The 14,679-nt window shown below is 46.5% G+C and overlaps 1 protein-coding gene across 1 annotated transcript; it reads left to right on the top strand.

Annotated features, from left to right (window-relative positions):
- The first annotated feature begins 829 nt into the window (after positions 1–829).
- On the top strand, positions 830–14,579 carry ulk1a (unc-51 like autophagy activating kinase 1a). Its single transcript, XM_062454509.1, has 27 exons — positions 830–1,274; positions 1,368–1,460; positions 1,567–1,608; positions 2,687–2,719; positions 2,920–2,956; positions 4,354–4,527; positions 4,745–4,818; positions 4,918–5,019; positions 5,830–5,888; positions 8,186–8,268; positions 8,378–8,428; positions 8,724–8,818; positions 8,926–9,082; positions 9,221–9,281; positions 9,421–9,510; positions 9,755–9,880; positions 10,137–10,273; positions 10,395–10,552; positions 10,675–10,862; positions 11,001–11,116; positions 11,443–11,538; positions 11,876–12,042; positions 12,174–12,349; positions 12,462–12,580; positions 12,827–12,984; positions 13,521–13,656; positions 13,776–14,579. Exons 1-27 carry the CDS (start codon positions 1,185–1,187, stop codon positions 13,829–13,831), a joined length of 2,874 nt encoding a protein of 957 aa, XP_062310493.1. The 5' UTR covers positions 830–1,184; the 3' UTR covers positions 13,832–14,579.
- The last annotated feature ends 100 nt before the right edge of the window (positions 14,580–14,679 follow it).

The following is a 14,679-nucleotide window of genomic DNA, read 5'->3' on the forward strand; positions in this document are numbered from 1 at the left end:
TCATCAATACATGCCTAAGGGTCACACACACGTACAGTCATTTGAAGACCAAAAAGTCAACTTTATTTATTTATGTATTGTGTAATGCAGAGTTTTTAACTATTTCAAAACACAGAGTACAAAATCCTTACTCATAATGCAAGTTCTGAATTGCAGTTGTCATACTCCTGTGATGTTTTGTAATTTCTGGATGAACTGATGATAGTATTTCTTGTTTTCCTGTTGTACCTCATGTCAAAGGAACCTGCAGTACACTATGCTTTTATGGAAACCAGTGAATAATTGATTGTGTGTTAGACACAATTTCTGTGAAATCTTATCTTATCTTAATAATGTAGATAATATACAGTAGAGCATTTGATTATTTCTATGACTTATTCCTGTGGGTATATTGCTTTAAGTAAAGAATATTATTTTTCATCAAAACAAGTGTTGGGGTTTTGCTGATTGTCTTTAGTCGGTACTCTACTGTGACATTGGAGGGGAGGTCATGTGTTTATTCTTGATTGTTCTGACACTGTATTCATATACCAATACATAGTACCATTCCGGATTTACTGTAGTATTCAATCACTTTCTAGTTCTCAGTAGTATAGAGTAAAATCAGTGTGCATATCTTATTTTTCGTCTTTTAATTGGTCGTTTTCTAAGGTACTGTGCTAACGTGTTCTGTACTTTTAAGTTTAATAAAAAAAATAAAAAATAAAAATATGTCCTGAGAAACGGGATTTTATTTGATTCGATAATAATAACAAACGCACCATGCGACTCCTCACGCGCATGCGCAGTGATGTTAGTAAACTACAGAGAGGTCTTTGTCAGTGGAGTGGTGCTGAGTGTACAGTATGAGAAGACATAACAGGTACGACTTCTCGGCGACTGGACAATTTCACTTTCTGACAGCGCTTGCAGGACATCATATTTAAAGTAGTTCAATTATCAAAGAAAAACCTCTGACGTTCGCCCGACTATTATTCCTTTGTGGGTGTTTCTGAACGGTGTGAACTATTTTAGGATACTGACATGTTCATAAGCAGAATGGATAACGGTATCTTCGTCGGAGTACTATAACCAATGGAAAAAGACCGGCACTTGCCGTCTGATGTTAGTTTTACAGCTGAGCTCCAACACTCACTGATCTGGATACATCTTGTTTTACATTATCGAGTGTGAAATATTAATCAATGGAATCAATCGGGAAGTTTGAGTTCAACAGGAAAGATCTGATTGGTCATGGTGCCTTTGCGGTGGTGTTCAAAGGCAGACATAAAGAGGTAGATAAAGTACACTTTAATACTGTTATTGTTTACGTTTTAATAATAGTAAAGTTTATATACTGCTTTGACATATTGTTTTATTTCCCAAAGAAACATGATTTGGAAGTAGCTGTCAAGTGCATCAACAAGAAAAACTTGTCCAAATCACAAGCTCTTTTGGGAAAAGAGATAAAGATACTAAAGGTATGCCGTTATATTATCATGTTACAAAGCTCTTCTAAATGTTCTGTTTACACTTTAATAGTTGATTTCACAATGTTATAATAATGTTTTGCGTCCTTCTACACAGGAACTGAAACATAAGAACATTGTTGGACTTCTTGACTTTCAGGTACAGTTTGTGTACATTTTCAATTTTCAACGCTCTTACTGTTGACAGTACCTGACTACACAGCCACAAGGCCATAACCTCCACTACAAACTTCCTACACTTGGCCTAGGATGCTGCATGCTGACGTTCCATGTGCATAACACCGGGTGTGATTGGCTATTACTGTATTGTTGACAGACAGTGCACTCTGGTTCTTGTAGTTTCATGACATTGTGTGCAGTGTAGTTAGTACGGATGAGTTGTCACGGATTGCAGTGGACTACAGTGTTTGTGTTGCTAGCGCTTACCTTTGTTCTGGCTGTAATATAAAGCTGTCATTAGGCAGACTGGCAGACAGGTCATACTGATCTGTTGGGTCACACTATCTCAAACAGATGGCAGGGTGCTGCCTAACTACGAGCTAAACAATGGCTTAAGAAAACAGACTAGGCACTCAGTCAGCAGAAATCTCCCGGGAACAGACAGTCTTGTGCAGCTTAATGACCTTAAAGTGCGGAGATCTGTCACCTGCTGGGGACGTGAAAAACAGGGCCTCTGTTCTACTGTGCTTCTGGACTGATTGTAGTGTTAATGTATCCGAGGCCACTTGACGGCCACTAACATAATTGTTTATGAAAGGTTCTTGGAGCTTAGGAGCAGTGCAGCTAACTCACCGCAGCTATTACGACACACAGCCTTATACACAGGAGACAGCTTGCTTATGACTGCCAATGAACAGAGATGTAACCCGATACCACCTTCTCCCCTCCACCCTCCCAGTCCCCTATCAGCCGTGCAGCAGCCACCAGATAGGACTGACACCTTAACTAACCCACTAGCACCCCCCCCCCCCCTGCTCTTTCCAGACGAAACTATTCAATGGAGATAGGCCAAACAAGGAACCAAGGTGCTGCGAGTGATGAGGTGGTGTCCAGTGTTGCGTAACACCACAGACTAGATGTCTAAATATTGATGCCTTATTCAAAGTCGGTACACTTGACCATTCTGTGGCTCTGGCCGATGGCCAAGGGTTACGGCCTTGAAAGAAATCTATATTATGTCCTTATGTTGACTAACGTAATCTGGTTTTTATCAACAGGAAATGGGAGGCTGTGTGTATTTGGTCATGGAGGTAAGATTGTATATGTTTAGTGTTTTGTACCTCCCTGCCACAGTAAATTTCGTGTTTGTATAACATACATGGCGAATAAACCGAATTCTGATTCTGATTCTGATTGTGTCGATGCTAATTGTGGTTATTATACACCATTACATGCAAATGTACCCATTTGGGTTTTCAACAATTTGTGTTGCTGTTGTTTATGTTTTTAGTACTGCAATGGAGGGGACCTGGCAGAATACCTACACTGTAAGTGTGCTACAACATCTTGGCCTCAAACACACACACAGGGCTGTCAAGTTTGTTGGCGTGAGATCTCCTTTGACATGCGTGTGCATGCAAAACACTGTCACGACCGATCTGATTGATGTTTCTGCTTGAGAAAGGCAACATGCAAAGTTTCCAGAGTTGAGATAGATGCACGTGAGTGAGACTCCAGATGGGAGAGCAGACGGCCCCTGTACTTTGCTGTCTTTGTTTTCCGTGAAGGATTAAAAACATCAGGACTGTCTCCTGTTATTGGTGCCTTCATCGACACCTACGACCACTGCTCAAGGGGGATTTTACAGGCTTAAAAGAAACAGCGGGAAACATTTAATCTTCCTATTAGATATGTTAGATATAAGAAGGATAGTGAATCCGAAAGGCCTTTAGTTGTGATACCCTTCTGGGTAATTCTTATCTACGTATTTCTTACCTTGAAGTTTTTTTCTCTACAAATAATCAGATGTGGGACACACTGAATGACATGACACTTCAAACCAGGTTAAGACCTTGAGAATGGGTACTGTTCTATAAGTACTTGATTCAAATTTAACCAGGAACACAGACCAGGAGTTTTGGCAATTAACACTTGGCAAGAATGTGTCCTACGCATTCTACAGATTCTCCAGGCCTCTGAAAATAGCCGCCTACTTATATGCATCTAATATAAATACACAACGAAATAGCCGTGTACCTTGCTTGCTAATGCCCAACTGATCAGTTCTTCCTCCCCTACACTCACAAATCCAAAGAATAATAAAACACTCTTCACTCTATCCCATAAGATAAGGTGTCTAACTGAGCTCATGGAGTCCTCTCAGTAGCTAAATTAACCTTGTTTGCCTAGATGGGTCTATTTTCGGACTGAAGGTCTGAGCCCTGGCCTAATTTTACTGACATGCCAGCATCACTTGATGTGCCCGACCCCCTGTCGATGCTGTGAGGCTGGCAGATCCTGCCTCGTCCAACAGCAACGCTCAGTCACGCCTGGCAAGGATCACCCCGCTCTGACCTCATCCATCTGTCGCCCACTTACGCATCTCTACATCTCCTGTGGAAAAACACTGAAGCTATAAATACCTTATAATAAGCCTGGGGAGTTTTGGGGTGTGTGGAAGAGGAGGGATCCTAGCCTAAAATGACTTCACCATAAACATGTTGTTGTGCTGTCAGCTATGCTTGTGTTGGCAGTTGTGGTTGTAACTGAGAGTTCTGTATTCTCACCCTCCATCACCTGCTGTTTTTCCATTCATGCGAGATCTTAAGAAAAGCATATGCTAACTTTGCCAGCTCAGTATGCTACTGCATAATGTATCTCCTGAAGCTTGATCTAGGATGCATCTTTGGAAACTCGATATTCTTTCTCGTCCCGTCACCTGCAGCTAAGGGCACGTTGAGTGAGGACACCATCCGGGGTTTCCTGCAGCAGATCGCAGGGGCCATGAGGATTCTGAGGATCAAGGGTATCTTACACAGAGACCTCAAGCCCCAGAACATTCTGCTCTGTCACCCTGAGGGGCGCAGGTCCAGCCCCAACAACACCTGCATTAAGATAGGTGTGTTTGTGATGACTTTTGCTGCGAGGGTTAGGATTAGTGTGTCTACTTGTGTGTTTAGGGAGCGGGGGCATTTGCTGTGAGGAGTCACATGACTTGGCACAAGCCAGGACTAGGCCTTGAACTATGTATTTCCAGACAGACCAAGTAACAGCTGTTTGATTTTTGCGGATCTGTGAATGACTTTCGTTAACTGACAATTTTTCTCTCTCTTTAGCTGACTTTGGATTTGCTCGTCACCTCCAAACGAACACTATGGCCGCCACGCTTTGTGGCTCTCCTATGTACATGGTGAGCACAAATCACTTTCACTGTGGTGTTGTAACCTGTGGACTTATCCTGCATGGGTCACCCTGACCTGACCGGATCACATGTGTGTGTTATATCCAGGCTCCTGAGGTGATCATGTCACAGAACTATGATGCCAAAGCCGACCTGTGGAGCATCGGAACTATCATCTACCAGTGTCTGACTGGCAAGGCCCCGTTCCAGGTGAGCCCCACCCTTCACCCGTCAGGTCACATGTCAACACTTCATGGGCCTCCATAAACAGCTTGTGCACGATGAGTTAGTAAGAATCTTGTTTACTTGGGCCTTATGAAATGGCTTGTGGCCGACAGGCCTCTCTGACTCACGGTAAACATTGTTTCACAACCCTAATCAGCTGGCTGCTCTTCACCTCCTGTCCTGCTGGCAGCATTGCTCAGCTGGCTTTGTGTTGCTTATTGACTCAGCACTGACTCATGTCAAAAAGGTCACTCCGGGTTGACTTCTAGAAAAAGTACAATATTCAAATCGTTGATATTTTTGCGATCTATCACGCGGAATTTCGCTTGTCACTTTTGTAAATAGGAAGTCGGTATTGCGTTGAAATGTCATGACATGACATGTGGCTATTGGTACAGGGAATTCTTTGAATAGCAAATTCCCAGAGAGACAGAAAGAGAGCTGCTGGCAGACTGGACAGGCCAGGGAGTTCATATCCATATGGGGGGTCAGCGTCTGGTCTGTCCGTGGTATCCTGTTCACATGCAACATACTGTCCAACTCCAAGCTGGTTTCAAATGTCCGGTACACCACTTCTGTTTTTCAGGGAAGAATTTTTCAGAGAAATCCCATACCAAACACATTCTTCCTCCCATAGAACATTCCGCCTGTGATTCCTTCATACATCACAGTCGTTGTAGCGTGATTGCGCGTGTTTGCCTTGTGCAGGGGCACACATATGTGCTGCACGTGTGTGTGTGTGAGCGTGTTTCCTCCGGACTGTAACTCAAGCCCGTGTTTTGTGTCGTCCACCAGGCCAACAGCCCCCAGGAGCTGCGTCTCTTCTACGAGAGGAACAGGACCATCCTGCCCAGGTCAGTGACCCTTGAGGGATTCTAGGAACTCACATACACAATTACTGGGAGAGCTGTCTGCACTGCTGGGGTTTGCTGATGGATGGCTGGAGGTGGCCGTCCGTAGGCAGGGCTTCGAAAACACACTAACGGCCGTATGCACACACTGTCTGCCACACGTGTTCACACTCACAGAAACAGGAACACAGGCACACACGTAAACACATGTGTAAACAGGAACACAGGCACACACGTAAACACATGTGTAAACAGGAACACAGGCACACACGTAAACACATGTGTAAACAGGAACACAGGCACACACGTAAACACATGTGTAAACAGGAACACAGGCACACACGTTAACACATGTGTAAACAGGAACACAGGCACACACGTAAACACATGTGTAAACATGAACACAGGCACACACGTAAACACATGTGTGAACATGAACACAGGCACACACTTAAACACATGTGTAAACATGAACACAGGCACACACGTAAACACATGTGTAAACATGAACACAGACACACACGTAAACACATGTGTAAACATGAACACAGACACACACGTAAACACATGTGTAAACAGGAACACAGGCACACACGTAAACACATGTGTAAACATGAACACAGGCACACACGTAAACACATGTGTAAACAGGAACACAGGCACACACGTAAACACATGTGTAAACATGAACACAGGCACACACGTAAACACATGTGTGAACATGAACACAGGCACACACGTAAACACATGTGTAAACATGAACACAGGCACACACGTAAACACATGTGTAAACATGAACACAGACACACACGTAAACACATGTGTAAACATGAACACAGACACACACGTAAACACATGTGTAAACAGGAACACAGGCACACACGTAAACACATGTGTAAACATGAACACAGGCACACACGTAAACACATGTGTAAACAGGAACACAGGCACACACGTAAACACATGTGTAAACATGAACACAGGCACACACGTAAACACATGTGTGAACATGAACACAGGCACACACGTAAACACATGTGTAAACATGAACACAGGCACACACGTAAACACATGTGTAAACATGAACACAGACACACACGTAAACACATGTGTAAACATGAACACAGACACACACGTAAACACATGTGTAAACAGGAACACAGGCACACACGTAAACACATGTGTAAACATGAACACAGGCACACACGTAAACACATGTGTAAACAGGAACACAGGCACACACGTAAACACATGTGTAAACATGAACACAGGCACACACGTAAACACATGTGTAAACAGGAACACAGGCACACACGTAAACACATGTGTAAACATGAACACAGACACACACATTAACACATGTGTAAACTGAACACAGACACACATGTAAACACACGTATAAATATGTACAAAGACACACACAGGAAGACACTACATAAACCCTCAACATATGTCTACTGGATGCCTGGAAGCCCAGAGAACTTTCTGTATCACTCCCTCCCTCCTCTTTCCACTCTGTCCATCCTGCCAACAACTCCTCCAAGTTGCTGTGTGATATATGGGTCTGATTGCTCTTTCGTCATCATGGTAAATGTGGAGCATGATAACATCACTCGGTATAAACTGTTTCTTATTTCCATTGCCAATAGTCTGCCGTTTTACCTGTTTTGCTGATTTCTTTGAACAATCATGGATGTTGAGAGTGACTAACCATATCCATCCCCTCATATTTTTTCATTCCAGTTTACATAAACCCAGTTTGAGGCTTTCGTTATCTTTTGGCTTTGTGAATTTCTGTTGCGCTTGTATTGGATAGCTCGTTGGCTTATACATCCTGTGCCAAGGTTGGCTAAGTTAGTTATTTCTTGTCCCTCTATTTATAACTGCCACAAGCAGCGTGCTAGTCACCAGCACCACTATCACTTTCCCCATGACCCACATAGCTTGTTAGAACACACACACACACCACAAGTATCACAATACTCTGAGAAATCGTAAAACACTCAAAGACAAACATTGATTCAGAGAACAAACATTGCCACACCACCCTCTTGCAATTAAACACCCGCAGGCCCTCCAAATGAACACACTTTAAAAATAAATCTTCCGAGTTTCCTCCCGAGCAAACAACATCAGATCAACAACATCCCCCTGTGTTCTTGTTGAGCCTACAGCTCAGAGTGTCACTCGGGTCAAGGTCGAGAGTCTGAAACACAGACTGTCTGTTGTTTTTAGGTGTGCTTGACATGAAACAGCTAAGGTCAAAGATCAACAGGAAGTCTGTCTTGTTTTTATCCCAGCATCCCTCGGGAGACGTCCAGTCATCTGAGACACCTCCTCCTGGGTTTGCTGCAGAGGAACCATAAAGACCGCATGGACTTTGGTCAGACTCCTTAATTTCTGCCTTTTCTCTATTCCTCGCTGTTTTTTATAGTCTATAATCATAACAATATCCTGGGTTTGTTTACTCACTGTTGATCCTCTTTCTACAGATGCATTTTTTCACCACCCTTTTTTGGAGTCGAGTTCAACCGCAAAAAAATGTAAGTCTGCCTGCGATAGAGATGCATAACCATGACACAAGGGTTTGTCTTGCATGTCAGCACAGTAGACAAACATATCTGTTAAAGAATGATCAGTAAAACAGACCAGAAAAGACACATGTTAGGTGTGTTGGCAGTTCTAGAACGTAAAATTCGACATCGCCATAGTTCCAAGGGAGCCTCTATCCCTAAGCCTCTGGCGTCACTGACTAGCCTAGCCTAGAGAGGGGTCGTGAGGACCAGGGATGTGATCCGTGGACGGGCACTAACAGTTTGCCCCCTCTGTGACTGGCAGCGGCCCCGGTGCCCATGCCAGCCTACCGCAGCTCCGGCGCCTGCTCTGGAAGCTCATCCAGCGGCTCCTCCAACTCCCACCTCGCCTCCCCTCAAGTGAGTCCCGACCTCCTAGCTGCCTGACAACTCCGAAAAGGAAGAATGAACCCACCCACACACGCTCCCGTGTCCTCAGGTGCTCAAGTCTGCCCTTGTCCCCGTAGCATTCCAATGAAGAGATGCAGAGGATCCAGGCTAAAGTCCCACCTTCGCCGACCCGGGATGCACCTGGCTTCCAGGTGAAGGCCACGGCCAATCACAACAGCGGGATTGCCTCGTTTGACACGGAGGACTTCGTCATGGTGCCTGCCCAGTTCCCCAGTAAGACAGAAGGACCTTGTTGCTGTAGAACGCCACACAGTGCTGCCATAGCTGGCCATGTGGGCCCTCCATGTCTGAATATGAGTGTGTTGTTCACATACAGTACATTAATGAGCTGGCCCTTATTTTGCTGTGCAGGTGAGATCACATGTGACAGGGGAGATGGGTCACCTGCCCAGGGCAGCATGGTGTACAACGCGTAAGTGGAACCAACGTTGGATTTCTCTGGTGTTTTTTTCTTTTCTTCCCCTCCTCAGATTGGTTCCTGTTATGTCTTTGTGAAGCTTTGTGACCGGAGTGTTCTCTGTGCTGACTGAGACTCTGTGTTGTTCCCTCAGCTGTTCCCTGCTGGCTGCCGAGGCTTTGGGGAGTTTGGGCAGGACTCCCCCGCCCTCCCCATCCTCACGCTGCCCCCCTAATCCTCTTAGGTAAGAAGGAGACATTTGGTGGTTGTGTGTGTGTGTGTGTGTGTGTGTTCGAGGGGATGTGGTTAAAGACTGGACTTTGGAGTTATCCTAATGAGGTTCGACGTGGGTCGAAAACGTTTGTGATTATCGTCCTCCTGTGTAGCTCTGCTTTGAGTCATTCGTTCTGTGGGTTTGGAATGTTTGGCACCACAGAACCAGTGAGGTGTGTTTGCCCTTACCTGCTCCTCTTTGTCCTGGTCTACAGCCAACCTGCTGAGTTCACTGGGAGCAGCTACAGCCAGTCTGTGCCGGTTCCTGTCCCCACACAGATACACAACTACCAGCGCATGGAGCAGAACCTGCACCCTGCCGGCCTGCATGGGTCAACCAGGTAGCCTATTCAGCCCCTTCTCTCTCTCTCTCTCTCTCTCTCTCTCTCTCTCTCTCTCTCTCTCTCTCTCTCTCTCTCTCTCTCTCTCTCTCTCTCTCTCTCTCTCTCTCTCTCTCTCTCTCTCTCTCTCTCTCTGTCTGTCTCTGTCTCTGTCTCTCTCTCACCACTACTGTTTCTCACTCCTATTTTTTTCTGTTGTTCTTCCTGCTTGTCTGGCTCTCTGCGGTGCCATCATGCCATCCCCTCTGTGTTTCAGAGCCACTCTGTGCTGTGTCGGTAGTGGCGGAGGTGGCGGCGGTCCAGGTTGTGATCGACCCTCGGGCCCCGCCCTGACGCCGGGCTCCCGCAGGCTGTCAGCTGACGGCGTGGGGCCCCAGCCTCCCTGCCCGCGAGGTAGGAGGTGCCCCCAGCCCCACACCCAGCCAATCAGCAACACACATCCATCTGATTGGCTGGGTGCACACAAGGTCAGCTGCCTGTCATCTCATAACGTTTCTGTTTGCGTGTGACCCAGTGGGTAGCGCCCCGAGAAGCCCGGATCAGACTGGACCTCTGAGCACCAGGACAGGCCAGCTCTCAGGCTCCCCAGGCCCTGAACACAGCCCTGCCTGTGTGTACAAGCTCCGGAGGAGAAGATCAGACGCCATTGCACCTGGCTCCCTGAGCTCCAAGGTCAGCCGCAGAACAACGATGTATCATACACAATGTTCTCCTCTGCATATTTGTGAGGTAGTGTACACCAGAGTAATAAGTACTGGGACTTAAGCAGAACAAAATGTTTGGTTCTCCCTCAGTCTGCATCTCCATTAGAGAGGCCCCCCAGCTGTCAGACCCTGACCCCAGGGCCCCTGGCCTCTCCGCAGGGCTCTCCTCTGAGGCCTGCACACACGGTCCCGGACCTGAAGACTCTGGGCTTGTCCCCTGGCAGCCAGCCCAGCCACATCAGCCGCAACACAGGGAAGAGGAAGGGCTCCTTCAAAAGGTGAACACCTTTCACCCGCTTCGGTGGACACGTGGCTGATGTGTGTAGTCCTTCGGATGTGGTGGAGGGACACCAGAGATCAGAGATGCATCGTAGAAGAGCCGCTCTGAGAGAAATGTGTGTGTGTTGTCTGTGCAGGTCACTGAGTACAGGTCGTCTGTCTGACATGCTGCTGAAGGCTGCTTTCGGAGCCCAGCTACTGGAGGGAGGGAGTGATGACAGCCTGAACTCTGAGAAGCCCATGGACACAGCAGGTACCAGGAAGAGTCCAAAGGATTTCATCTTTGGAAAAACATACACACGGTTTCTTTGTATTAGTGCCAGGTCAGGCTGTTATCGGTTAGTAGTAAAAGCTATGTAATTGTGTTGACATTTCTTTTATAGATTAGGTAAGGCTGTAATCTTCTCAGAACATGGGTAGTACCAGGGGGAGAGGTTTCTGAGTAGAATGAATGTTTGTGTGAACCTGACTGAAGGGTCAGCAAGAATAGATTGTATTGTATATTGTACAATAGTTTAGTACCAACGTCCAAAGCTCCCACTTGGCAAGTGACATCTTGCCCTTCGTTTGTTGTTACAGCGCCACCTAGTGTTCCGGGTGCAGTAGTGTTCACTGTAGGATCTCCATGCAGAGAAAACACCTCACCGAACGCCACTTACACCAGGAGACTCGCAGGTTAGCACTTTCTAATTATCCAGGACTGACAAATACCAACGCTTCATTTTTCCTTTGACATGAGTGTTGGATGCAACATTCTCATACCTCAGCAAGCTTCTAATCTGACGCGAATTGTTGGGGGTCAGATGGCTGAGCGGTTAGGGAATAGGGCTATTAATCAGAAGGTTGCCGGTTCGATTCCTGGCCGTGCAAAATAACGTTGTGTCATTGGGCAAGGCACTTCACCCTACTTGCCTCGGGGGGAATGTCCTTACTGTAAGTCGCTCTGGATAAGAACGTAAATGACTAAAATGTAAATGTTAGACGAATGAGTAATGGAGTCTGTCTGTCTCAGGGGGCCTGCTACAGTCCCATCAGCTCAGTAGCCGTCTGCTCCAGAGAGGAGCCCCCAGAGAGAGGGACGCTCCCCACCAGCGACCCCTCTCCGACCCCATGGCTGTCTCCCCTCACAGCTGCACCACCTTTGACCCTCCGGAGCTACCAGAGGAGACACTAATGGGGGTAAACACAGACAACAACAAGAACAAACAAACAAACAAACAATAGCCCCGGTGTTTTTCCACTAACAGACACTGAGGAAACAGTTATGATTTATTAGCATATAAGTTATCATTTAATGTGTTCGTCCACAGATGGATCACACGGATGGTCTGAGCAACCTGCACTTTACCCTGGCTTTCGTCCACTGTGTCATGGAGATCGCCTGCTCCAAAGACCCAGCGCTGGAGGCCAGTGACACCCCAGATGTCTCCTTCCTACAGCAGAGCCTGCTGGCCGATCAGATCAGCATTCTGAGCCGAGAGTGGAGGTCTGGTGGTTTATGTCTCTTCCTGGTACACTCTGAACCACACCCTTTAGCATGAGTTTCCAGGATGTTTCCAGGCTGGGTATTCATGTTCGTCTCACTGGGTGTCCCTCAGCTATGCAGAGCAGCTGTTGCTGTACATGAAGGCTGCGGAGTACCTGTCATCTGCGTTGCACTCTGCCATGGAGGACATTCGACAGGGTCGACTCTTCCCCTCCTCCACAGTCAAGCAAGGTGTGACAAGCGTTCCACTTTTCAAATGACCACTTCAAATGAAATATATCAGACATGTGTAGAACCGTTTACATGTAGAGTTTACATGTAGAGTAAAACATGTCTGTTTTATTATAATATTTGAAGTTCCGACGCTACATTAGGTACAGCATCCAGTTTCCATGTATTATAACATTACAGTGTGTAGCCTTCCTCAAGCGTATTAACACATGGTGTGTGTGTGTGTGTGTCCACTCCTGTGTGCAGTGGTGAGGCAGCTGAACGAGCTGTACAAGAGCAGCGTGACTTCCTGTCGCTCGCTCAGCAGCCGTCTCCATGGTTTCCTGCTCAACAAGCAGAGGCTGATGGACTGCCTCAGCAACCTCACAGCGGAGAAGCTCATCTACAGTCACACCATGCACATGGTGAGGGTCTCTCTCTCACTCTCTCCCTCACTCTCTCCTACAGCCACACCATGCACATGGTGAGGGTCTCTCTCTCACTCTCACTCTCTTCTACAGCCACACCATGCACATGGTGAGGGCCTCTCTCTCACTCTCTCTCTCACTCTCTCCTACAGCTACACCATGCACATGGTGAGGGTCTCACTCTCTCTCTCACTCTCTCCTACAGCCACACCATGCACATAGTGAGGGTCACTCTCTCACTCTCTCCCTACTCAGTCTCGCCCGCCCCTCACAGTGCAGTCGATACGTGTTCAATGAACACTGCTGGTTTTCAATGAACACTGCTGGTGTTCAATGAACACTGCTGGTTTTCAATGAACACTGCTGGTGTTCAATGAACACTGCTGGTGTTCAATGAACACTGCTGGTGTTCAATGAACACTGCTGGTGTTCAATGAACACTCTGAGATGTTCAGTTTCGAGATAAATGTTTTGAGCGTATGTAATCTGATCCAATGTGTTGCTGGCTGGGCTGTGTGGTGTTGTGTGTCCAGGTCCAGTCTGCAGCGTTAGATGAGATGTTCCATCACGGACAAGCGTCCATCCAGCGCTACCACAAAGCCCTTCTGCTCATGGAGGGCCTGTCCCTGGTCATCACGGAGCAGGCAGACATCGAAAACATCAGCAAATGTGAGTGCGGAAACTGACTGATACGCACAAACGTGCGGTAAACCACCAGTGATGTTGTAGATGGAGGTGACGGATGTTGTCGTAAAAATCTGATCGTTTTTTTCTTTCGTCGTTCACAGGCAAGCAGTGCATAGAACGTCGCCTGTCCGCTCTGCAGACTACGCAGTGTGCATGAGCTCCACCACTGCAACCAGTGTGCGAATTACGGGTGGGGTTTTGAGGGGTCTGACCCCCCTAATTGAGACTTGCCCCCCCCCCAAAGAGCTAAAAGCAACAGGTCGGGGGGGTCGATACATGCCCTGGAGAAGAAGTTGACCCCCCCGATTGTCATTGTATAATTCGCACTCTGAGTGCAACCACATTATAAGCTGCAAGCACCGTCTCTCTTGAATGATGACAGGACCCCCCCCCCCCCCCACCACCCTCAGAATGTTGATACACAGAAGCACTTTGAACAAAGCATGTTCCGGAACTACTTGATCACTGTCACGGCCGATCTCTACCCAAGGATCATGTCATTGTGACTATAGAGAGCAGGAGAAGTGGTCCGTTTCATTACTTGATCTTGTCGGGTTCCTACGGGATGACAGTTGTTTTGTGCATGTTTGTGAATATGCTTTGGTATGGTTTGCAGAGGCCTGACGTGAGTTTATGGTTTATGTTCATAAACCATATATATATCATATGTATCAGACACTTGTAAGGTGCTTATCAGAGAAGGTCATTGTCTTCTCAAATTAACTTGTTTGTTGTTCTACTTGAACAGAGTCCTAACCGAATGTCCACTCTATTTTCCCTGGGTGATTGTGAGTGAATGTGAGACCAAGTATTGCCAATGTGTAGCAAAAAGAACAAACATTATTACTATGCCTGTGTTTTATATCAATTGTATTTCTTATTAAAGTTTGTGATTTGACACCAGTCTTTCTGGTTCTTGTCGTCTATTGTTCTGTCAGAACTTTAAATAGTGAACCATTTCTCTTCTATCATTCTCTTCCACAGCCAACCTCCTTCACAATTAGT

This window comes from Osmerus eperlanus, chromosome 28, assembly GCF_963692335.1.
Source record: "Osmerus eperlanus chromosome 28, fOsmEpe2.1, whole genome shotgun sequence".
NCBI classification, from domain to species: domain Eukaryota; kingdom Metazoa; phylum Chordata; class Actinopteri; order Osmeriformes; family Osmeridae; genus Osmerus; species Osmerus eperlanus.